The sequence below is a fragment of the Acomys minous genome, assembly GCF_964271855.1.
Source record: "Acomys minous genome assembly, chromosome: 5".
Classification (NCBI taxonomy): Eukaryota; Metazoa; Chordata; class Mammalia; order Rodentia; family Muridae; genus Acomys; species Acomys minous.
The window spans coordinates 25,203,012-25,229,661 of NC_140494.1; the positions used below are offsets into that span (position 1 = coordinate 25,203,012).

General features: G+C 45.5%; 1 protein-coding gene and 1 pseudogene across 2 annotated transcripts; both read right to left on the minus strand.

Moving 5' to 3' along the window:
• Positions 1-21,380: 21,380 nt before the first annotated feature.
• LOC311597713 (ral guanine nucleotide dissociation stimulator-like) lies at positions 21,381-23,821 on the minus strand. Its single transcript, XM_084782017.1, has 5 exons — positions 23,614-23,821; positions 23,269-23,465; positions 22,665-22,712; positions 22,019-22,227; positions 21,381-21,752 (listed from the first exon to the last, which is right to left on the minus strand). Exons 1-5 carry the CDS (start codon positions 23,779-23,781, stop codon positions 21,706-21,708), a joined length of 669 nt encoding a protein of 222 aa, XP_084638143.1. The 5' UTR covers positions 23,782-23,821; the 3' UTR covers positions 21,381-21,705.
• Positions 23,822-25,362: 1,541 nt separating this feature from the next.
• On the minus strand, positions 25,363-25,609 carry LOC311597717 (small ribosomal subunit protein eS28-like; annotated as a pseudogene). Its single transcript has one exon. The product of its transcript is annotated as a small ribosomal subunit protein eS28-like (transcript).
• Positions 25,610-26,650: the final 1,041 nt, after the last annotated feature.

The following is a 26,650-nucleotide window of genomic DNA, read 5'->3' on the forward strand; positions in this document are numbered from 1 at the left end:
CTTCATGCTCATTTGAGTCTCGTTGGTTCTCTGAGGCTACAGAGGACACGTGTGATTTCTGCTGACTTGCGTAGAGATTCTTCAAGAACTCTTTCTGCAAACTGTGTTTCCCTTTGACAGTGGCTTCTCAGTCTCTTTTTGCAGCAGGCACCAAACTCCTGACAAGCACTTGCAGTTACAGCAAACCCATCATCCGCAAGCCTCCTCAGGAAGCACAGGACTGCCTCTAAGACGAGGATCTGCACATCAGTGGCACAGACGATTCTAAGACAGCCTTGGGCTTGGATGTGGTTAATGGCTTATGGCTTATGGTCTAGCATGAGTTCCACTTCCAGAAAAGTTTTTCTTGGATTTCTACCCCACCCCCATCCTCTCATCTCTCTCCTGGGCCAGCTGGCCTTAGACTTTATCAGTCCTCACACTTCAGCTTCCAAATTGTTGACGCTACAATCATCCTGATACAGGATTTTCTATCATGTATCGCTAAAATACACTAATCAGTATGGCCTCCTATATACATATTTTTTCCCTAAACCCACTTAAAAGAGTCTCCAGGATAGCTGGGCCCTGTAATTCCAGCACTCAGGGAGGCAGAGCCAGGTGGATCTTTGGAGTTCGAGGCCAGTCTAGTCTACAAAGTCCAGGACAGCCAAGGCTACACAGAGAAACACTGCCTCAAAAAACAAAAACAAAACAAAACAAAAACAAAAACAAAGTTTCTAGAATCCATTGGAGAATTTAATACAACAGATGCTGTCCTGCTTTTTCTTCCTTCCTTCCTTTCTTTTTTTTTTTTTTTTAAGATTTATTTATGGGGGCTGGAGAGATGGCTCAGAGGTTAAGAGCACTGACTGTTCTTCTAAAGGACATGAGTTCAATTCCCAGCAACTACATGGTGGCTCACAACCATTATAATGAGATTTGGTGCCCTGTACACAAAATAAATAAATAAATCTTTTTTTAAAAAAGTTATTTATTTAATGTAATAAGTACTCTATCTGCATATACACCTGCAGGCCAGAAGAGGGCATCAGATCACATTATAGATGGTTATGAGCCACCATGTGGTTGCTGGGAACAGAACTCAGGACCTCTGGAAGAGCAGCCAGTGCTCTTAACTGCTTAGCCATCTCTCCAGCCCCCATGTCCTGCTTTTTCTAAAAGGATGAGGACTGAAGGGATACACGTCCTTTTGCCATGGAGCTGGAAACCTGTTCCCTAGAATGGATGCCTCTGTCTCAGAAGCTAAAGGGTCAGAAAATATCTAGGACCAATTCCTTCCAACCATCACCTTTACATGAGTGCCTAAAATTTCTCTTGCCAGCCTGGCATGATGCCTCATATCTGTAATCCCAGCACTTAAGAGGCCAAGGCATGTTGACTGCCATGAGTTATAGGCTAGCCTGGGCAAAAGTGTGAGGCCCTTCGTCAAAAAAACGATCAGGCCTGCAGAGATGGCTCTTGCAAAGGACCCATGCTGGGTATCTCCTAACTGCCTCTAACTCTAGCTCTATCCAGGAAATCCAATGCCTTCTTCCAGATTCTGAGGGCACCTGGATCCTCACCTGCATAGAACCAGACATACACATACACACAGCTAAAAATAAATCTTAAAAAACAAACAAACAATTATTTGGGGGCTGGAGAGATGGCTCACTAGGCAGTTAAGGACCCTTGTTCAGTTCCCAGCAACCACATGGCAGCTCACAACTTTCTGTAATTTTAGTTCCAAAGGGATCTGATACCGTCACACAGACATATATGCAGGCAGAACACCAATGTACATACAATAAAAATAAATAAATTTTAAAAATCAATCAATTAATGAAGTAAATTAATTTTTTTTCTTTCAGGAATACATTCAGGGTATAGTGGTAGAGCAAGGTCCTGGCTTCCAGCCTCAGTTCAGAAAACAACAACAAAAGTTAGAAAAACTGTCCTACCAAGTGTGGTGGCGCACGCCTTTAATCCCAGCACTCAGGGAGGCAGAGGCAGGTGGATCTCTGTGAATTTGTGGCCAGCCTGGTCAACAAAGCAAGTCCAGGATAGCCAAGGCTACACAAAGAAACCCTGTCTTGGGGGAAAAAAGTGTCCTTATGTTTAAAGCATCATAGTTTTTGATCGTTCGGAAAGCTGGTTTCCTGCAAGTGCTCCTAGAGAGAGATGCCATTTTCTTAAGGCAAGGTGTGTTTCTGCCACTCAAAGATAGGTCCAAGCCAGAACTCTGGTTTAGGATTGTGTGTGGGGTTGGAGAGACTGCTCAATGGTTAAGAGCACTGTCTGCTCTTCCAGAGGTCCTGAGTTCAAATCCCAGCAACTACTTGGTTGCTTACAACCATCTATACTGGAATCTAATGCCTTCTTCTGGGATGAAGATAGATTCACATAGAGCACTTATATACATAAAATAAATAAATAAATAAAAATTTAAAAAAATAGGTTTGTGGGGCTGGAGAGATGGCTCAGAGGTTAAAAGCACTGGCTGCTCTTCCCAAGGTCCTGAGTACAGTTCCCAGTGACCACATGGTGGCTCACAACCATCTATAATGAGATCTGGTGCCCTCTTCTGGTGTGCAGGTGTTACATGCAAACACAACATTGTATACATAATAAATAAATAAATATATAAAAAAACAGGATTGTGTGTGAAGCATCCGGTATGATGGAGATTACTAGTGACTCTAGCAGTGGCAGCCCAGGCTGGGCTCGGGGAGCAACTGGATCGGGAAACAAAAGTATGGGGACACAGCTCCCCAATCCTATCGCCATCCACCTAACCTGCATCAGGCTAGAGATCTGTCTCCCTCTGGTGGTGGCAAGTCGAGTAATCCACCCACTCAAACAGGTGATTTTCTTCTAGAGATATGAACTAGAATGACAGTATTTTTGTCATGTTGTCATGGTAACCAATGCAAGAGTCAGGCTGCAAGAGCTGATGCTAGCGAGCCTGTCTTGTTCAAGAGGGCTGTACTTCTGCATCCAGCCCACAGGTGCAACAGAGATCAATGCCTTGTGTTGAGCGATTCTTCTCCACTTAGTACCTGGCAAAAACTGACCCTGAGAAAGTGACTTAATGTCTCTTAGTTATCAGAAGTTATAGCACTGTGAAGAGTATATCTCAGCTCCCTAGCTATGAGTCTAGCATTAAGCAATGTTTGCTTTTGGTAGGCTGATGGCCACAGGAGATGGTAAAATATACTGTTGTAGCCTGGTGTGGTGCTACACACCTGGGAAGTTGACTCAGGATTGATTTCAAGGCCAGTAAGACCTGCTCTTGAATCCATTGCTGCTGCTTCTTCTTCCTCCTCCTCCTCCTCCTCCTTCTTCTTCTTCTTCATCATCTTCTTCTTCTTCTTCTTTCTTCTTCTTCCTTCTTCTTCTTCATCTTCTTCTTTTTCTTCTTCTTCAAGATTTATTTATTTATTTATTATGTATTCAGTGCTCTGCCTGTGTGTGCACATGCACAACAGAAGAGGGCACCAGATCTCATTATAGATGGTTGTGAGCCACTATATCGGTGCTAGCAATTGAACTCAGGACCTTTAGGAAGAACAGTCAGTGTTCTTAACCTCTGAGCCATCTCTCCAGCCCCTTGAATCCATTTCTATTTCCTTCTCTTTTCATCTCTTTCTCTTCCCTAGGTCTTGCTATATGGCCCAGCCATATACCCTTGGTGGGTTTGGGAGAAGATCTTACTGGCACAGCCTTCCCGAGTCCTGAGTTCAGATCTGCACACCATCACACCTGTCTTTAAAGGTGTTTTCACGAATACATTGTGGGGGGCGCCCTTGTGCACTCTGGTTTCAGATGCTGATTTCAATGCCCTGCCCGCCCTCCGCCCTCCCCCCCCCCCCCCGCCAGCATTGTTATGAATGTTGAACTATCTCTTGTAACGATGTGATGATAAATGTTCCTCAATTATCCCAATTTTATTGGCTAATAAAAGTGTTGCTGTCTATGACTGGGCAGAAGAGAGGTGGGCAGAGTTTGGGTTCCCAGGCTTGGGGACAAGAGACCAGGAGGACAGAGAGAGAAACAGAAGATGAGCAGGAGGAGAAGAAGCTGGGGAGAAAGGAATCCCCACGGGGCATGAAAACACGGCCATGAGGACAGAATGGTGGAGCAGAAGCTGCCCGGGGAGTCATCAGAGGAGCAAGTGATTGGCCTCATGTGGCTTTTAAGGGTAGTAGGATTGGAATGGAAAAGTAGCTTTGATTCACCAGACTGTGACTGACTGTCTTTGAGGAGGCTTACTGCTGAATGAGCTCATCCTTTCTTGCTCTTTCTGAACTCTGGCTGGCTGGTTCAACTCTGCAGTTGTGGCTCAAATGCCTCTCCAAGCTGACTGATACAATGTAGCTTCTCTCAGCTCCTCACTGAGTTGCTCTGCTTGGCCTCGAAATAGTGCTGGCAATTTGTTCTAATCTTCTGGCTCCTTATTCTCTGGCTTCCTCTGCCTCTCCCAAAGGAACTCCATCCACTCCCCCACACTGCACTCAGCCGAGCTGACTGAACGGGTCTGAGCTGCCACTGACTACACTGCCACTGCACCACCTCTCAAACGACTCCTCACTGACTGCTACCTGAGTGACTTCAGCTCATCTGAACTGCCTCTCCCTGCTCTCTCTGCCGTCTCAGCTCTTGAGTAGCTTCTCTTTACTCTGTTTCATGAGAGTTGGGCGACTCTCTGACTCATTCTGTCAAATCTTTCTTGATTTGTCACTTTGTCTGCTCCTCAATTAGATGTCATTAAAAAAAAATGGGTGCTTCCTTTTACAGACTAACCTTGCCTTTATAGTTTGGAATTAAAAGGGAGTGCACAGTTAAATTAATATGTGTCATTCCAGCCAGATCACGAAGACCTAGAAGGTCATTGGGTATGACCCCTTGCCACAGCAGCCATGTTGCTGGAGTAAAACTTCTCTACGCTGGAAGTGAGCGTTCTAGAATGGAAGTACGATGCCAGCCTCTGTGCTTCTGATAATCTACCAGTCTGGAAATAAGCCCAGACCAAAATGCCTTTCTAATAACATCTCTTTTCAAAGTTAAAAAGTTTCTAGTCAACAGTTTCATGAGTGTGTAACTCAGTGATGAGAGTATGCCTAGCTGGGAAAAACATGCAAAATGACGTAAAGGAGGGAGAAAATAGACCTTTGAGTCCAAGGTATTAATGTCTCAGGCTATCTTGTAAATTGTTTTCTGCACAGTTTTGGCATTGAACTGCACCAATCGATACTTGTGAGAAAGCTTAGCAAGTCTGTAAGAAAACTGCCAGGACCAAAACACTCCCAACCTTCTCTCTTCAAGCTGTGCAAAGTGTGTGTGTGTGTGTGTGTGTGTGTGTGTGTGTGTGTGTGTGTGAGCTCCCCACACCATTTCATTTTATCTTAATCCTTCCTCTGAGAACATCCTCTTGTAAATCCTCCTCACAGGGTCTCCTCAGGCACCTACCTCAGGCCTCCTCAACCTTGGGCTCCAGTTCACCAGCTTCTTGGTCCTGTGGCAAGGCCTCTGACTCTGCTGTCTATATTCTTGGAGACATGGCAGGACATGTATCTTGAGAGTTTCTGCCAGTCTTGAGACTTACCCATTCTGAACCAGCTTACGGCCTCCTTGCTTCTGAGCATGGCCCTGCTCAGATCTGACAGCTCGTGGAGGTACAGTATAGGCAGCATAGTCAGAGGCCTGCGCTCTCTTGTCTTAGTTCTTTCAGGGACCCTCGGGGAGGACTCACATGCCCAGTTCATACTCAGGCCCTATGCACATGGGCGTGGTGGGCAGAGGTGTGAGGACCAAGTGAGCCGAGGCCTCCTATATACTGCATGCCCAGGCTCTGATGGAGGACAGCTGGAAAAACCTGCCTGGTATGGGCTGGGATGAGTATACAGTGCTGGTTTTCAACCTGTAGGTCGTGACCCCTTTCGCGTCCACTGACCCTTTCACAGGGATCACCTAAGACCATTGAAAAAAAACCACATACTTATATTATGATTCGTAAATGTAGCAAAATTTACAGTTAATGAAGTAGCGACAAAGGCAATTTTATGGTTGGAGGTCACCACACCATGAAGAACCCTATTAAAGCTGCAGCATTGAGAAGGTTGAGAACCCCTGGATTAGAGTCTCACAAGAGGTGTTCATAAGCCCTCCCCCCCACCCCCAGGTTCCCCTGTGCTCTCTGCTCGCATGAACCACAACCTCCTGTAATTCTCCCCCCATTGCAGCCAAGGTCCCAGGCCTGGAACAGTCTAGTAGAAATCAGAAAGTGTATGAGACCCAAGCTTTGGCCAGACCTGACATTGGCCCCCAAAATCCTCTACTCTAGGGACTAAAGCTCTCCCTCTAGACACAACCCATGCTCTATTCTTTATTCTGTCATCTTCACTAAAATAGCAAAGGGTTCCCACCTGGAGGCTGGCAGGGTGTCAACTGCAAGACGCCATGCCCACCCCACCCCCAGCACTACAATTAAAGCCCTGGGATTGGGAGGCTGGGTCTCTGAATTAAATACTGAGTGCCTGCGGATGTCCTTGCACACAGCGAAGGCTTCATTTGTGTTTGTGAGCCTCCAGATATCTCCTTCAAAAGACAGTCCGCGGCCACCCCTCAGGGGACCCTGATCTGGATACTTTAGTGTTAGGGTACACCTAAAGGGACCCCAAAACATCTTGCACAGATGGGAATATTGTTTTGTTTGGTCCTCAGATAACAAGGCTCTGGAGTAGCAAGTTTGTTTATGACACCTGGAACAGACACACACACACACACACACACACACACACACACACACACACCAGACCTCAGCTCAGGTCGGCTTGTTCTCCAGGGCCAAGTCTGCAGTAAACACTGCCTTCGCTTGTGCCGCTGGGTCCTGGCAACTGTTAGGAGACCAAAGAGGCTCAGGCTCAGGCAGAGCACCAAACCTTCTCCAACAGGGGCCTAGGCAGCAGTGCGCAGTCCTGCAGTCTTAAAGACCCCTCAGTAAGGAGGAGAAATGGCCACCTGGCTTCTCCCATGGCAAATGAGCTGGTAAAAAGCAAGCAGAAGTAAATGCTGACATATCAGAACTGAGGTTGATAACACTGGTGCCCATGCAGCATGGAGAAGCATGGCATACTGGCTGCCACCTGCATCTAAGGTGAGGGAGCTCCTGATTTTCGCTATCTTTAAAGTGGCCACGACATGTGATTTTTTGCCCCCAGCCTATTGTCTCCGTCTAAGTATGAGGTATTTGGGGGAATATTTTGCTTTTGTGTGATGCTGTGATCCGCTGCAGGGACACATACTAGGCAAGTGTTCTGCCACTGAGCTGCACCGTGCCAGTAATTAAGAGTGTCATTTCAAGCCTGGCGTGGTGGCGCGGGGCTGTAATCTCAGCACTCAGGGAGGCAGAGTGGGCTGGGTCCCTGTGATTTCCGGGCCAGCCTGGTCTACAAAGCGAGTCCAGGACAGCCAAGGCTGCACAGAGAAACTCTGCCTTGAAAAAAGCAAAACCCCAAAACAAGAACAAAACCAGCCAAACAACAAATAAAAAAGTGTCCTTCCTTGACACGTGACACTCTTAAAAACATCTGGATTTCCCTGTAAGTTATCTGTCCGTGCTGCCATCCTGTGTTGTTTTAATGCCCCGTCCTGTTTTCTACCCAGCCCCCATCTCTTTCACTTCCCAGCATCCTCCCATCTCTTCCTCTTTCCTCCGCGTTCATCTTCCCCTGTGTTCCCGTTTGACTCCCTTGTCAGCTCACCCACTCAGTCTGATGATCTTGGCCAATGATTAGTGTGCCAGTGATATGACAGGCTAACACTGTCTGCGGATGTGTTGGGACTTCACAGGTAACTTACAACGATGGACAGTGGACAAGGTTCAAATACTCCCAGGAGATCTGTGCCCTTAATCAATGCACACTCTAGACAGTTCTGTAGCCATGCCTCTGCAGTGTTCTGGTGGCGGCTGTTACAGACTCCCCACATGCTATGTGCCTGGGGACTGCAGACATTCCCTCTTTAGTCTGACAGCTTTCCAGCAGGAAAAGCAGTGCAGGGGAAGACATTGCAAAGAGATCCCGAGAGGAAGCCTGGAGCCTGCCGCAGCTCCTCACCACTGCTCAGCTTTCCCTATGGTGGCTGAGTCTCGCCACTGCCCCCACGTGGAGGAAAAGGAAACAGCAGATGAGAATGCTAGAAGAAAAGCTACCTTTACTGCAGTGTAATTATTTTATGAAGAAGAACGTCTGAGGGTAGATTTTACTGGGATAAGAGCTAGGCACGAAAAAAATGAATGACTAGATAACAACTGTCCATGCTCTCTGTACAGCCCATAATAACCTCTCCAGTGACTGAGTCTGAAGTGAGTCAGAGGCAGCTGCCCAGTCTCCATCCTTGCAGGCACCATGGAGACCATATGCTCCCCAGGACACAGCCAGACCCAGAGGCTGGTAGCAGAGCCTGCTGTGAGAGAAGCCGCTGCCCTGAGCCTCCCTCTCTGTATCCAGGACTGTGTTCCTGCCTCAGCTGGGGTGCGCATCAGTCCTGTTGTGTTTAGAGGACCTTGTTTCCTTGGTGTCTCTATTCTCTCTGGCACTTACAACCTTTACACCTCCTCCTCTGCAGGGTTCCCTGAGCCCTGAAGGGAGGCATCTGATGGGGACATCCTCTTCAGGACTGAGCGCTCCGATGCCCCTCACTAGCTGCACATTGTTCAGTGCTTTCCAAAGCTCTTAATGTAAAAATTCAGTATAATGATACAAAGCTAGCATTCAATTTTTCTATTTTAATCAGAGATATCCTTAAGGTATCAATCTGCTCTGAATAAGATTTGCAAACAAACAAAAGACAAACAAACAAACAAACAAACAAAAAACCAAACACCACCAACAAAATTAACTTTAAAATGCAAGGATTTTTTATTTCAGTACTTAGGAAGCAGGAAGAGGTAGGTCTTTATGAATTTGATTCTAGCCTGTTCTAAAGAATTCTAGGCCAGTCAGAGCTACATAGTGAAAGTCTATATGAAAACCAAACCAAACCAAACCGAACCATCCAAACAACCAAACAAAAAACAAGAACAAAAAAGCAATCATCGGAAACAACCTAAAGCCCCAAACAAGGATTCTGTCTGGCTTGTGGCCCACACCTCTGGCCACCAGAGGGCTCTCTTGCCTCATCTAGTCTCCTCATACTAGCTATGGTTGGTAGAAGCACAGGACAGCCTGACCAGGTACTGTCAAAGCGTGCCACTTCCTTCTCTTTGACACCCTGCCCCCCACCCACCCATGGTTGAAAAGCCGCATTTCTTCTCTTCCTGCACCTACAGAGATAGAAAAGAATTTTCAGAAATTTTCAGGACCAATTTAGACGGACCTGGACCCCAGGAAATGGTCTTGGCAGTCACTGTGGCTGTTCAGGACTGTCTCAGGCAGATCCCGCCAACCCTGTCCAACCTTTCTCTACTAGTGACGTACACAACCGGAAGACTCAGAACCCCCCTTTTCCTAAGAAGCCCCAGGCTCTAATCTTGGGGTTGCTGCCAAGCACCTGACACATTTTTTTCAAAGTGAGTCAGGCGGTCCAGGGACCCTCGGAATCCCCAGCCGCTCTCCTAGAGTGCACCCTAGATGCTTAGAGAACTTACTGACTCAGAGGCACCGGAGAATCGATGAGCCACTAAGGTGGCTTTTGTGCTGCCCTGCCGGCACACGCCTTTAATCCCAGCACTCGGGAGGCTGAGGCAGGAAGATTCCTGTGAGTTTGAGGCCAGCCTGGTCTAAAAATTGAGTCCAGGACAGCCAGGGCTACGTAGAGGAACCCTGTCTCAAAGAACCGGAAAAAAAAAGTGGCTTTTGAGGGTCAATCGGCTTCAGATAGTCGCAAAGAGATTCAGAATATTAAAGGCTTCGAAGGTAAGAATTTGTCTAAATTAATGGAGATTGCTCAAGAAACTTCTAAAAGTCCTTGTTACAATCCGGAAGCCCCATCGAAGTCACAACAGAGGCCTCTGCAGGCCTGAAAATTCCTCAGGCAAGCCTGGAGAACTCAACCTGGATTCTTGAAGACCAATGTGCCTACTGTAAGGAGATGGTCATAGGAAGGGTGAATGTCCCCCAAATCCAAAGAAATACCCCAAACCAAAGCCTGCCCCAGAACTGTCAGACTGAAACAGTCCGTGTTCGAAATCTCCTCCCAAGTCCACGGAAACACCCAATTGACTTCCTGGTGGACGCAGGCACACAAGCCTCTGGGACCCATCACAGACCAAACCACCCCGGTCCAAGATGCCGCGGCCAGTAAATCCTACCCATGGACCACCAAACGGTATGTGGACTTGGGCACAACGTCCTGGTGGTGATTCCTCAATGTCCTCATCCCTTGCTGGGGAGGGACCTCCTGACCAAGATTGGAGCTCAAATTCATTTTTACCCAGAAGGCAAATCTCAGTCCAGGTAGACCCTTGGTTTGTGTTCTCTCCTTGGAGGATGAATACCATCTACAGCCGAGGGAGGAGCGCCCCAACTGTCTGTCACACCTCCTAAAATCCATCAATCCCTGATACCCCAGGTATGGGATGAAAACAACCCTTCAGGTCTGGCTTCCACCTGTTGGGGTAGGTCGAAAAGCTACTGCTAGCCTCATTAGAATAAAGCGGTACCCTCTATCACCGGAAGCCCTCCAGGGTATCAGGCTCCGTATCAACCGTCTTTGAGACCATGGGATCCTAGTTCCACATCACTCTCCCGGGAATATACCTCTGTTACCCGTTAAAAGGCTTGGGGGAAAGGATTCTTTATCGGTACAGCTCTTAAGGGAGGTAAACAAGAGAGTGGAAGACATATATCTGATGGTTCCAAACCCCGAGTCCCTTACCACCGGACAGACAAATGTACACAGTCTTAATTTAAAGGATGCCTTCTTTAGTGTCCCGGTAGACAAGGACAGGCAATCCTTCTTTGCCTTTAAATGGTAAGATGCAGAAAATGGATTCAGTGGACAAGTGACATGGACAAGACTGCTGCAGCAGTTTAAGAACTCACCTACTAACTTTGATGAGGCCTCCACCAGGACTTATGTGAGCATAGTCAGGCTATACCAAATGTTTCATTACTCTAGTGTGTGGATGGTTTTTTCATATATATATATATATATATATATATATATATATATATATATATATATAGTCATAATTTGTTAACATTACTTCTCAACTGTAATCCCCCTGCTCTTATCTACCTGTTCCAACCCGCCCTCTTTCTTCCACCTGATTCCCCTCCCCTAGACCCCTGACAGGTGTGGTCCTCTTCCCCCACCTTCTGACAACAGCCTATCAGGTCTCATCTGCGTAGCCTGCATCCTCTTCCTCCGTGTTCCCACATGGCCTCTTCACCAAGGGGCAGTGATCAAATCACAGGCACCAGAGGTCATGTTAGAGGCAGTTCCCCGTGCTCCCCTCCCCTTCTCCATGTGGAGAATGAGCTGTCCATCGCCTACCTCTGAACAGGGGGTCTGGTTTCTCTGCTTGCAGTGTACTTGGCTGGTGTGCGGGGATTACAATTGAGAAGTAATGTAAATAAATTATATATATGTAAATAAATTATATATATATATGAAAAATCATCCACATCCTAGAGTACTGAAACATTTGGTATAGCCTGACTATACTCATGTAAGTCCTGGTGGAGGCCTCATCAAAGGTGGCGGATGAGCTCTTAAACCGCTGCAGCAGTCTCGTTCATGTCAGTTGTCCACTGAACCTATTTTCTGCATTATTGCCATTCAAACTGCCTATTTCTATGCCAGTACCAGGCCGCTTTTATTACTGTTGCTCTATAGTATAGCTTGAGATGAGGGATTCCTTTGGAAAATCTTTTATTGTATAGGATTGTTTTAGCTATTTTTGTTTTGTTTTGTTTTGTTTTTTTGTTTTTCCTTATGAAGGTGAGAATTGATCTTTCAAGGTCTGTAAAGATTCTGTAGGGATTTTGGTGGGAATTGCATTGAATCTGTCTATTGATTTTGGCAAGATGGCCATTTTTACCGTGTAGATTCTCCTGTTCTGAGATCATGGGAGATCTTTCCATCTTCTGATATCTTCTTCAGTTTCTTTCATTAGAGACTTGAAGTTTTTTTCACGCAAGTCTTTCACTTGCTTGGCTAGAGTTACACCAAGATACTTTATATTATTTGTGGCTATCATGAAGGGTGTATGAAGGAGAGATAAACCTGTTTTTTATGATCCCAAATGTGGGATCTGAACAGTCTTGTGAGAGAACAGGTGAGGTTAATCCACTAGAAGACCAACCACCTCATGGGGGAGCTTGATTGTTGCCAGCTGAAAAAAATCCCGAGAACAGACTCTGGGAGGAGATATATAAATGAGCCAAAAACTGGAGGCGGGGCTTTTTTTTGGATACTTGGAATAGTTTTGGCTGTTCATTGCTCCACTTCAAGGCACTCCTAGAGAGAACCTCTCGAGGGAAGGCTTCAGGGCTCTGGGCTCCTGCTGAGGTTCTGGGTTCTGCTTACTCCAGGTTCCAGCAGAAGAAATCCTGCTGATTACGCCAGGAGAATCATTCCTCGGAACTGATATCCTTACGGTGTTGTTATTGTGTTCGTTAATCCTCGTTTCCTGTTGTTTTGGTTAGTCTGGTTATAAGTGACGTACACTCAGTTAATGAGTTGTAATAAAATATATTGGTTAAGAAAATTGAGCCTATGGTGTACTTTCCTAATGTCTTTCTTAGCCTGTTTGTCATTTGTATACAGGAGGGCTACTGAATTTTTTGAGTTGACTTTGTATCCAGGCACTTTGCTGAAGGTGTCTATCAGCTGTAGGCGTTCCTTGGTAGATTTTTTTTCCCTTAGGGTCACTTATGTATATTATCATGTCATCTGAGAATAGTGATAGTTTGAATTCTTCCTTTCCGATTTGTATCCCCTTGATCTCCTTTAGTTGTCTTATTTCTCTAGCTAGGACTTCAAGTACTATATTGAGGAGATAGGGAGAGAGTGCGCAGCCTTGTTTTGTCCCTAATGTCAGTGGAATTGCTTTGAGTTTCTCTCTGTTTAGACTGATGTTGGGAATAGGCTTGCTGGATATTGCCTTTACTATTTTTAGGTAGGTGCCTTGTATCCCTGATCTCTCCAAGACTTTTAACATGAAAGAGTGATGGATAATGTGGGTTTTATTCTTTCAGTTTTGCTTATATGATGGATTACATTGATGGATTTCCGTATATTGAACCACCCCTGCATGCCTGGGATGAAGCCTACTTGGTCATGGTGAATGATAGTTTTGATGTGTTCTTGGATTTGGTCTGCGAGTATTTTATTGAGTATTTTTACATAAATGTTCATAAGAGAAATTGGTCTAAAATTGTTTTTATTTGTTGAGTCTTCCTGTGGTTTACGTATCAAGGTGACTGTGGCCTCATAGAATGAGTTTGGTGATGCTCCTTCTGATTCTATTTTGTGGAATAGTTTGAAGAGAATTGGATTAGCTCTTCTCTGAAGGTCTGGTAGAATTTTGTGCTGAATCCATCTGTCCCCGGGCTGCTGCTGCTGCTGCTGCTGCTGTTGTTGAGAGACTTTTGATGACTGCCTCTATTTTTTTTAGGAGATATAATACTATTTAGTTTGTTTACCTGATCTTGACTCAATTTGGTAATTGGTAGCTATCAAGAAAATTGTCTGTTTCATTTAGATTTTCAAATTTTGTGGCATATAAGCACATAAGGAAGTCTTTGAGAGTATGCCTTACCAACATATTATTTCAGCTACACAGAAAGCATGTTAATGTTAATAAAAGGAAGTTATTTTTTTCTGAAATCTAACAAAAACTTTTTCAGTATCTCTTCATCCATTACAAAGATCAGTAAGTTAAAAGTGTCTCTTTGTCCTGAAAGGTGTATGTGTCTGATGTTATTGCAGGAACCGAACTACCATGGCTTATGGAAACCAGGTCATATGAATGCCTTCATCAGGGCTCCTATTCCGAGCTTACAGTGCAACCCTCTAATCTTAATTTCTATGATAGAAACAATGAATGGAAGGTGAACTGTTTGGGGGGCTGTTATTTAGTTTTTGTTGCCTAGGATCCTGAGCAGGAAAAGTGTTTTGAGTCATCATCCCAAAACGAATATTAGCATTAAATCATCAAGTCTTTGGATTGAGAAGGCACATCTATGAAGTTAATGGGATCTGCACTACCACCACCAAGTCAAAGCAGCATACGGCAGCAAATATATCTTTTATATTTATTGTCAGTCACATAATTAGTATTGCCTAAAATGTTGTCATGACTACTACCAGAAAAATAAAAGTTCCTTTTCAGTGACAGAGAAATGTACAATATTAATAAATATATAATTATGGAGTTTCTCTGAAGCTGTTTACTTTTCCCGGCTTTCTTTCTTACTGTATCTTGTAAATTTGAAATTTCATATATAAGCCTAAAAAGCACATTTAAAATAATTATTATGGTCCTGCACCCAAGTCACCTCCTCTGAATTCACTGTCTCCTTGTGCGTGTTTAGTGTACTTTTTCATAATTTTGTCTTTGCTGCTTTTTCAGGAAACTATACTGTTTTATAGTCATTTCTTTTGATTTTTAGCAATGCAGAATGTGTGTATGTGGACTGATTCCTGCCATTCCATTTGTGTTGTAAGCTACAAGGAACAAGCAAAATGTACAACAACGTAAGAGGCATGAACTGGTGGAGACTTAATCACTCTTCTGTGAGTCTCTGCTTTTTTTTTTAAAGGAAAAGTAAATACAAGTGAGTTTTTTCATATCAAGAAAATATCAGCAAAATATGTTACATTGAAGAAATTATGAGGAATAAAATATTAATAGATGACTATATAAAAACCAAGTAACTGCTGTCTTATCTGATAATCCTTTTTCTGTGGATATGCAACCTTTAAAATCAGTACAATTTTTATTATTACATTATACATGTCAAGTTTCACTCAAAACTTCTAATTCTGTTTAATATGTTCAGGCACTTGATTTTAAATGTTGTGTAAAGACATTTTGCCCATGTCCCGAATTTGTCTAGAGTTATAGCATCTTTATTTCATCCAATCTCTATTTTGGTATTTATTTTTCAAACTGTTGTGGGAAACTGGATTTCCTCTTTACTTGAAATCTCTGACCATGGCCAATAACACTAAATATGCATGTGCTGTATTAACCTAGATAAAATATCCTGACTTTTCTACACATTATATTTTCTAGAATCTGTATAAAACAGGACTTGAAACACAATGATGCTTATCAATTTAATGAATATCCATATGCAGAAGTCAAATCTAATTTTAAAAAATGGGGTACAGAACTAAACAGAGAATTCTCAACAGAAGAATCTCTAATGGCCTAGAAGCACCTAAAGAAATGTTCGGTGTCCTTAGTCATCAGGGAAATGCAAATCAAAATGACTCTGAGATTTCACCTTACACCTTTTAGAATGGTTAAGATAAAAAACTCAAGTGACAGCACATGTGGGGAGGATGTGGAGAAAGGGGAACATTCCTCCATTCATGGTGGGAGGGCAGATTATGGAAACCCATTTGGCCCTTTCTCAGAAAATTGGGAACAGTGTTATCTCAAACCCCAGCTATATACCACTCCTGGGCATATACCCAAAAGCTGTTCCACCATACAGCAAGAACATTTGCTCAACTATGTTCATAGCAGCCTTACTCATAATAGCCAGAATCTGGAAACAACCTAGATGTCTCTCAATCAAAACAATGAATAAAGAAACTGTGGTCCATTTACACAATGGAATACTACTCAGCTATTAAAAACAAGGAAATCTTGAAATTTGCAGGCAAATGGATGGGACTAGAAAACATCCTGAGTGAGGTAACCCAGACCCAGAAAGGCACGCATGGTATATACTCACTTATAAGTGGATATTAGCTCAACATAGATGTCCTCTGAGAGAATCTACCCTGCATGGGATCAGGACAGATACTGAGACTCACTGCAGGATTCTGGGTGGAATGCTGAGAGTGGTATTGAAGAATTGGGAATGGAAGGACCCAGAGGGTTTAGGGGCCCAACAAAGACACCACCAAGGCTGGCAGATCTGGATTCAGGGGCCCTGCACAAAATGCTACACCAACCAAGGAAGATGCATGCAGTAAACCTAGACTCCTTGTTCAGATATAGGCAATTGATAGCTCATTCTCAATGGATGTAGGGGGGAGCGGGGACCGCCTCTGACATGAACTGTGGTGTCCCCCCCCCCCCCGATTTGATTACTTCCCCTAGGTGGGGAGGCCTGGAGGGCACACAGAGGAAGGGGAAGCAGGGTATCTGGATGAGTCCTGATAGGCTGTGGTCATATGATGGGGGAGGAGGTCCCATGTTGTCAGAGGACTGCGGGGGGGGGGGGGGGGGCGGGGAATAAGGCAGAAGAGGGAAGGAGGGTGGGAACAAGAATATACAAGATGGTGGATAATATTCATAATGTAGTCTGAATAAATTATAAGTTAAAATGTACATCCCTAGAAGAACACTGAACTACACAACCATATTATATATGCAAAGCCATTTTTCTTTTGTATTAATTCTAATTTATTCACATTACACCCCGATTGTTATTCATCCACTCTTATATTCCCATTCCCACCCTCTCTCCTGCTTCTGCCCTATTCTCCTCCCCTAGACCTCTGATGGGGGGGGGGGGAGTCCCTCCTACCCCACTGTCTGGCCACAGCCTATCAGGTCTCATCAGGACAGCCTGCATCCCCTTTCTTTGTGTGCTCACAAGGCTGCCTTGCCTAGGACCAGTAACTAAATCATGGGCACCAGAGTGCATGTGAGAGGTTCAGCAGAAGTCGCCCCTTAGCTCTCCCCACATGGAGAGTCAGCTGTTCACTAGCTACATCTGAACACAGGCTCTTGGTTCTCTGAATGCATTGTCCTCAGTTGGTGTGGCAATTTTTCAGACACCCCCCCACACACACACCATGCGTCCAGATCTGCAGGCTTTGATGGTTTCCCAGGGGAGCACCTGCTCCCTCCTGTACCTTCTGTCCCCCCACTCTTCCCTACCACTCTCAGCACTCCACCCAGAATCCAGCTCGGAGTCCTGGTATCTGTCCCAATTCCCTGCTGTGTGGAGTCTCTCAGAGGGAATCTATTTTGGGCTAATATCCACTTATAAGTGGGTATAAACCATGCATGCCTTTCTGGGTCTGTGTTACTTCACTCAAGATGACCTTTTCTAGTTTCATCCATTTGCCTGCAAGTTTCAAGAATTCATTGTCTTTTATAGCTGAATAGTATTCCACTGTGTAAATGGACCACAGTTTCTTTTTCCATTCTTCAGTTGAGGGACATTGCGGTTGTTTCCAGAATCTGCCTATTGTGAATAATGCAGCTATCAACATAGTTGAGCAAATGTCCTTGTTGTATGATGGAGCATCTCTTGCGTATATGCCCAGAGGTGGTATAGCTGGGCCTTAAGATAGAACTATTCCCAATTTTCTGAGAAAGTGCCAGATTTATTTCCAAAGTGGTTGTACAAGTATTCCCTCCTACCATGATTGGAAGAGTGTTTCCCTTTCTCCACATCCTTGCCAACATGTGCTGTCACTTGAGTTTTTGATCTGATGGGTGTAAGATGGAATCTCAGAGTCATTTAGACTTGCATCCTCCTGATGACTAAGGATGGTGAACATTTCATTAGGTGTTTCTTGGCTATTTGGTTGACATTCCTCTGTTGAGAATTCTGTACCCCATTTTTAATTGGATTACTTGGTTTGTTGGTGTTTAATTTCTTGAGTTCTTTATATATTTTGGATATTAGCCCTTTGTTGGATGTAGGATTGGTGAAGATCTTTTCTCAATCTGTTGATTTGTTCTATTGACAGTATCCTTTGCCTTAAAAAAGCTTTTCTGTTTCATGAGGTCCTATTTATTAATTGTTGATCTTGTGACCTGAGCTATTGGTGTTCTGTTCAGCAAGTTGTCTCCTGTGCCAGTGAGTTCAAGGCTCTTCCCCACTTTTTTTTTTCCTAACAGATTCAGTGTGTCTGGTTTTATTTTGATGCTTTTAATCCACTTGGACTTTAGTTGTGTGCATGGTGATAAAGATGGATCAATTTGCATTTCTTTACATGTGGACATCCAGCTAGACCAGCACCACTTGTTGAAGATGCTGTTTTCCCCATTGTATGGATTTTGCTTCTTTGTCAGATATCAAGTGTCCATAGGTGTGTGGGTTTATTTCTGGGTCTTCGATTGATTCCATTGATCAACCAGCCATGCCATTTTATTACTGTTGCTTTATAGTACAACCTGAGATCAGGAATGAAGATTGTACAGGATTGATTTTCCTATTCTGGGCTTTTTCCATATGAAGTTGAGAACTGATTTTTCTAAGTCTGTAAAAAAAAAATGTAGGTATTTTGATAGAGATTGCGTTGAACATGTAGTGTGCTTTTGGTAAGATGGCCATTTTTACTATGTTGAGCCTCCTGCTGCACCAGCATTGGAGATCTTTCTGTCTTCTGATATCTTCTTCAATTTCCTTCCGCAAAGACTTGACTTTTTTTTTTTTTTCATTTAGGTCTTTCACTTGCCTGATTAGAGTTACACTGAGATACTCAATGCTTGTTGTGGCTATTACGAAGGGAGTAGTTTCTCTAATGTCTTTCTTAGCCCACTTGTCATTTGTATACAGGAGGGATACTGATTTTTATGAGTTGCTTTTGTATCCATCCACTTTGCTGAATGGGTTTATCAGCTGTAGGAGTCCCTCGATAGAATTTTTTTCCTTTGGGGTGAGAAATATGGATCTATTTCCACCCTTCCAAGTGTGGAGTGCAGTTTCCCTGCCCACCTGCTGCTGCTGCCCCTCTCTTCTCCATTCCATATTGTGTGACACCTTCGCCAAGACCAGGCGGTGGTAACTGTGCGGATCTGCATGGCTGTGTCTTCCACTCTATCCACTGGTGTACATTATCACTTCTTTTGTTCGTCTTAATTTACTACCCGATTTCTGAATTGCTTTTTTTTTTTCCATTTTCACACTTTTATTTTTAGGATAAATACATTAAATTAAATTAATGTTTGGCTCTTACATGCTTTCCACCCCCAATCTTCTGAGATGATCCCTGAGCCTAGGGGGGAAGAGTGTGACAAACACGTCCCAGTTATGTCTGAGCGCTCCACAGACACTCTCTGAGCTTTGACCCGTGGTAGGTTTCTATACTAGCTTTATTCTACTGCACCAAACACTTCTCTGATGAGGACTGAGAAAATATAGAATTGCGTTTTTAGAGGGCAACTTTGATGTTGTGTTCATTTACGAAAATAATACCAGAAGACTTTCTCCTAGAGCCTCTGAGCTCCCAAGCCGTGGATGCTTGGCTAGGTTCACCACGTAGAAGAGCCCTCAAATCCAGGAAGTGGATGAATGCTCCCATCACACCCATACTGCTGTTATATTCATGGGCATCTCTTGCCAGACATATAGTTATTATTCTTTATAGACCCAAAATTCAGACCACTTTAAGCAGTAAAGATGACAGAAGACAAAGAATTTCTTTAGGGAGTGGGGTGTGACCTTCTCTGACTCCTCACGCCTCAGGCTTACCTCACGCCTCAGGCTTACCTCACGCTGCAGGCCCTGTGCAACATGGCCCTGCCCCTCTCCCTATCTAACCGAGGCCTTAGAGTAAGCCCCAGGCACAGAGCCAAGGGAGAAATTAGGGTGGTGAGCACCAGTCACAAAGCCACCAAGTCTCAAAGGACTCTTGTCTTGTAGAATGTCTGTCATACACAGCACTGGTACACCCAAGAGTTTACAGGTACACTGCCACCTTCTGCTCATTAATTTATAAAATCTAAGATGCACTTTTTAGCCTCGATTTACTTATGACTTCACAGTCCCTCATTACCTCTAATGAGACTATGTTGAGTGGAGAAGGAGATCTAACTTTCACACAAACTCTGGTGCCCCATATTTGAACATGTCCCTTGGATGGAGACGCCTGGTGGCACTCAGAGGAAAGATAATAGGTCACCAAGGAGAGACTTGATACCGTATGAGCATATTCAGGGGGAGGAGATCCCCCTCAGACACAGACTTAGGGGAGGGGAGGGGAGTAGGGGGGAAGTGGGAGGAAGGGAGGAATGGGAGGATACATGGGATGGACTAACAACTGAGATGTAATATGAATAAATTAATAAAAAAAAGTATTTAAAAAAAAGAGACTATGTGAAGACTCACTGTTTTCATATCTAATTAATCTGTGACTTGTGGGAGCAGTTTCCATTGCTGTTCCTGTGTGGACACACAGATATCTTATCCGTCATGTATTTCCTTTAATATCTTGTCACAGTCAGTCCACAGGTACTCCTGGCTCTGGCCCCTGCTGTGATGGACTGGCACACTCTGACTCCCTGTTTCACCAGGAAGCCTGATTCTACCCAAGTCAGGATGGGAGTCTCTCAGCTGACTTCCTGCACAACCGGCACCACCCCATCTGACCCTGACATCCCTTACTGAAAAACTCCCACGCTGTGAGGTGGGCTCTCTGAAATATGGACACTACTTATAGGAACTGAGACTTATGTGATCTTTTCCCATGCACAATGTCATGGTAACTCATGGGTAGGGCCCTTCATTCCTAGGAAGCTACGATGAACAGATTTGTGACCACTAGAGGTCCTGTACACAAGCACGTTAGCTGCCCAAGGTCACATATGCTGGACACCAGTGGGTGGTGTCGTCCGTGCACTTGTCTTGAAGAGAGCCACAAAAGCATGCCGAGTGAATCTGGGTAGTTTCCAGTCATATCCACCAACAAAGGAGCAAACACAGAGGACACTGTGACATTGCCACTCACACACTGTCCCCCAGCATGGAAGCAAGAGTCCTTCAAGAAAATCAGAATGGTTTAAACATGAAACACCCCTGAAACTCTGGCCACTCCTCCCTTCAAATTGTGCACTGAATACAGGCAAAGGTGAGTGTGTGCTTGGGAAGCAGGGATCCAGTGACATTCCAATCTGTCCTCATCAGACCTTGAAAAGTACTGTTCCTGAGATTCAGGAGCCTGAATCTGAAGCTGAAACCCCTTTTAGGGACACCTAGTCAGCTGACCTCAAAGCACATGACCTTAACCATCAGGACCTCAGGTGAAGGCAGTCACTATCTATATTTACTCTCAGGCATCCCCCAGTCTCTGCAAAAGCAGGGGCTTTCCCCTCCATTCCTCTAGGATGGTCTGTCTCCTTGTAACCTCTCACAGCACCAGTGTGATCTGTTGGGTACACTGTTACACGTTGTACAAGCATGCTGAATGGACACAGTAACCACAAGTAAGGAGATGAAAAACAAAAGCTAACAATTTATTAAAAACCAATACCAAAATATAAACAAAACACTGAAAAGGGCTATAGGCATAAAAATGGCTATTTGTCAAGGGAGGGAAGGGAGAAAGGGTGTGGCACGGCCATTCTCTAAAGAGGTGGACCCACTGCAGCAAGGGCGAGGGTGGTGAGGAAGGCACACTGTATCTGCTGACGTGATACACAAGTGCCACAGCTGCTGTCAGGTGTGCTGGCTGGACTCTGCTGCCACATCTGGCTCCAACAATAGAGATGTCACAGAACCTTCGGGTGATTTCTCTGCTCTCAGACTCTGGTACACAAGCTGGTCCTGTTCCCAGAGTGTTTGGTTTCACTGCCAGTTAACACACTTCAAGCTCTGGGACTTCAGAGGCGTGGCTCCACTGATCTAAGGATGGAGACAGATGTGCTGCTGAAATAGGCATCTCAAGAAGCAGCATTGGGGCTGCAGGAGGAGTCAATATCCCAGGTTCCTTGCAGCCTTTCCAAAGACAGGAGAGACCCACGTCTGCAATGAACCCAGACCCTGTCCTACAAGAGGACACATACCCACCCAGGGTCCAGTGACAGCTCCTGCAAACAGGAGACTCACAAGCCTCTGCCCAGCACATTGGCTACTGCACTGTCCTCACACACAGGGGCTCAAGCACCCACCTGCATCTTCCTCATCCTCTCTCTGTGACTCACTGGCCTCTTCTTTCTGCAACTCCGTTAGAAGCGTGTGGACACGAACGATGAGATCTGAGTAAGGCATGTTCACAATCAGGTAGGTCTTCAGCTTCCTCAGAATGGACAGGTCTGAGGTCTGACAGAACTCCTCAGGGTTCTTATCTATCCACGTGTCCAGGAAGGTGCAGAGGGTGCTGGGGGAAAAGAGATGGACATCACAGTCACTGGCCAGGCCTTTCCTTTTCCAACTTTCCCTTGGCTCCCTGCAGGGAGGATGCAAGGAAGAAGCTGTCCAGCCCTTGTGCCCATGAGTACTGAGGGTGAGCATGGCTGTGAGGTCCGTGTGAACAGGGAGTTCCACACACCCCTTTCCCGGCCTCTGATGGAGGCAGCTGAGCAAGCCTGCCTAGCATGGCTTAGGATGAGGACAGAGGCTCAATCTCACAGGGGCACGTGCGGTGCCATGCCTCCCCCATATCACCACCCTGCAGGCAATGCTTAGACATTACTATGGTAATAGAAACCAGAAAAGACTAGAGATCAAAACTTTGACCACCCCTAATCCTTTGAACCCAAATGACCCCACCCCTTGGAGACCCAGGCCCTGCCTCTTGTTGAAAAGCCCACTTACTTCTTCACTTGTTCATCCTCTTCACAGGAAGGGTGGAAGCATGCATACCTACAAGAGACCAGAAAGGATGGCATCTGTAAAGTCCCAAGACCCCCCAAATTAAAACAAATCTGAGGGAAAACCGATTCCTAAAGATTCATCGACACAGAGCCTGGGCATTCTGCCTGCTCTCGTAATTATTAGTTCAACGGCATCCAGTAGGTGTTTCAAATCTGCTCATGCAATAGACGAGCCCAAATGTCTCTATCTAGACATCTCATTGGGCACAGGGTCCCTCAGATTGCCCTCCAGTGTCTCCACTCTGGACACCTAGCTATGGTAGCCCAATGGAAGTTCTAGAACCTTCTTTACACGTGGAAGAAGTGCTCTCACCAAGGCCTTAAAAATTTGGGAGCAGAGACAGTATTTTCAAGGTACAAATAACAGTCACATTCATTAGGGTCTCAGCTCTGGACAGTCCACTCCCTTGGGCCAAGCCTGAGAGATGCATTTTCTGACTTCATGCTGCTGGGTCCTGACAGTACTGTAGGCTGTCAGTAGACAGAGTGCTTCCCAGAACCAACAAGAGGACCTGAGACCTCTGGGCTTGGAGGTGGACACTCACCGCTTGAACAGCAGGTCCAGCACCTGCTGGGTGGTGGCAAACCTTCGGTATGTGTACAGGAAGGCAGGGACAAAGAAAGGGTCCCCAGCCTGCAGGGAAGGCACCAGGTGGTTCACCAGCTTTTCCACCATGTCTGCACTGATGGAGGACTGTCTACAGGGCTCCTTCCGGTCCTCTGGGGCAGGACCCTGCGCACCCTGAGGAGAGATCAAGGTCGATGGTTTAAAGGGGCTCAGGTCTGCAACATTCTCATTGGTTTTCATCATTACAAGTTTCCCTGGATCATTACACTGCCAAACAGACAGAGCGAAACTAGAGGAAACTCTGAGATTTCAGAGAGGTTACCTTGTCAGTGTGTCCCTGGCCCTGCCTGTGGTTGTCCTGGGTCAACTCTTTTTCCTTCCGGGCAAATGGCCAGAGGCGTCGGAGGCATCTCCAGGCACCACCATGGCCTCTGCTCTTGTCCTTCTTGAGGCCTGAGCCTCGCGTAGTCCTAAGACAGCAAGAAAACATCTTGATCTCTCTAGGGTCTCAGACAAGTGAGCCAGTGGGGCTGGCTCTAAGCAGTTTGTTGCCTAGTTACCCGGGTTCCGTACTATTGGGTCATCCACAAGGAAGTGACGTCACGTCCTGGGTTCACTTTATTACCCCCATCTTCACACAGGGATTTTCCAAAAGGCTCCTCCCATTTGCCTTGTTCACAACTAGACAGTTACACAGGTGCTTCCCGTTCCAACGCACCCAGGAATGTCTGGGTAAAGACAGCACCCCAGATTTGCAATCAGTCCCTACCGTTGAATGGTATCTGTCACCCTTTTGAGTTAGGACTATACCCAGTCTACTTAGCTTAAGCGCCATCCATGTTGCCTTGCTTCAGTGCTACCTCGTGTGTGTTCTGTGTGAGATGTGAGCACACGCACACCTGTGCCGGCCACCGGCCCCATAATGTCGATGTCCCTGCACAGGGCTTTGTCCTTCCCAGGACCAGTTCCCACACTTGAGCATCACAGGGCTCAAGGCCAGAGGGCTGCTGCTCTCTAACCAGCTGGCTCAGCCACACCCACCACTGACAAGATGGATGCTGCCCTCAGCACTGGGTCAGAACTGGTTCATCCTCCATTGTTTCTGCTTCAGATTCCCTGACTTTCTTCAGGGATGGACTGCGGCCTGGAACCTGCAGTAACCCTTTCCTTCCCTCAACTGCTTTTGGTCACAGGGCTTGTCACAACAACAACATGAAAGTAAAGCCCCACTTTTCCTATGTCACCATCCTATGCTACCTGTCAGCCAACCTCTTCTCTGCTTCCTCTTGTCCCTCACTCCCTAGTATCTTGTCACCTTTATCAAAATGGACTGCAGTTGTGTTCATTCCTCCTTTCGCCTGTTTGCAAAGCTTTCACGGTTTCTGTTACACAGACTCCTTCAGTTCAACGAACCTAGGAACCGCTGAGGTTTATTCATCTATTCTAAAAGTTTTATAGCAGGAAATGCAGTGCAGGGGAAGACACTGCAAAGAGATTCAGAGAGGAGGCCTGGAGCCTGGCAGCCTTTCCTCGCCACTGCGCAGCTTGCCCAATGGCTGCTGAGACTCACCACTGCCCCCATGTGGAGGGAAGGGACAAAGCCGATGAGAGTTCTAGTAGAAAGGTCACCTTCAGTGCAGTGAATTATTTTGTAAATAACATCTGAAGGATAGATTTCACTGGCTTAAGAGATATACCCCCCCCCAAAAATATGAATTGCTAGATAATAACTGTCCATGCTCTCTGTACAGCCCATAATAACCTCTCCAGTGACTGAGTCTGAAGTGAGTCAGAGGCAGCTGCCCAGTCTCCATCCTTGCAGGCACCATGGAGACCACATGCTCCCCAGGACACAGCCCCTTCAGGTGTCCCAGGCAGACAGAGTGGCTGGCAGCAGAGCCTGCTGAGAGAGAGGATGCTGCTCTGAGCCCCCTTCTCTGTATGCAGGGCTGTGTTCCTGCCTCAGCTTGGAGCCCTGCTGTCTCCAAATCTAGCCTGAAATAACATCCAAGGTGCTTTTCTTTTTCTTTTAAATACAAATGCTTTATTTAACAGCTGCAGGTCACCCCATGGGTTAAGTGGTGGGTATCCAGGACCCCGCAGCAGGGTCAGCGCAACCTCCAAGCCTCTCTTTCTGACTCCAATAGGGTGAGCACGTCACCCTCTCGAACGGGGCCTTTGACATTTCGGATGATAGAGCGGCTGGTGTCATCCATAAATTCCACACGCACCTGTGTGGACTGTCCCTGCGAACCGGTCCTGCCGAGCATTTTGGTTACCACAGCCAGCTTTATGGGCTACAAGCGGCTCTTGTCCATGATGGCAGCGATCTGGCGGAGAGCCAAATGTGCTTTTAAGACAGCAGGAAGACAGCAGCATTAAGGACAACTGACGAACCCCAGAAATGCAACAGAGCTCTGTCGCTAGCAAATGTGGTTGAAATGCAAAGTGACTTCAGTTGCCTGAGATGAGACTTTCACTGTTCAGTCTGATGTAAGTGGAGTGGGATACCACTTCCTGTCTATGAGAAAGGCCGCAGGCAAACAGATCAGTTGGCACATCATGAAAAATGAGGAGCAGTAACCCTCAATCATGGCTGCCTACAAAATAAAATTACATAGCACCTTTGAAAACAACTTTCCCATGTATAGAACGTCAGTCTAAACTAGCAGAACAGAATTTTGAAGGGCGGTGGAAGTGTTCTGGCCTCTTAGTGTTGTAATAATCAGATACACACACACATGCATTCATATAATGTACACACAAATGCACACATGTGTACATGTACACACATATGAACACATACATAGTCACATACACCACACACAGAGAGATTTTTTACACTTAATACTTAATAGTGTGACTATATGAAAAGCACCTACAATTTCATACTGGTTGGGTTTTTTAACATGTGAAGTATGCCCCATATACCTAAAGGAATTTTATGCAAAATTAGGGAAAACTAGTAAGGTTTTATCTAATATCTCTCTGTCAGGTCCCCCCATCTGTGTGTGTGTATATATGTGTGTGAGTGTGTGTATGTTTGTGTATGTGTGAGTGTGTGAGTGTGTGTGTATACACACACGCACTCACACAGAGTGACACATGATCCCGAGAAGTCTGCTGGCAGGAAAAGGTGAGAGAATTGAGACTTAATGATCAATCAGCCTCAAAACAGTAGGTGTTATATGTGCACACATGCAGGAAGGGACCTGTGAATTAGCCACTGTGTGGAAGGTTCCTGCTGACCCTGTAGCTCTACTAGCTATCAGAGAAAGTAGATTAACTGAAATGACTCAGCAGGCCATACCCCATAAATAGGTACAGCTGCTGTGTGTCAATTAAACAGAAGAATGAAC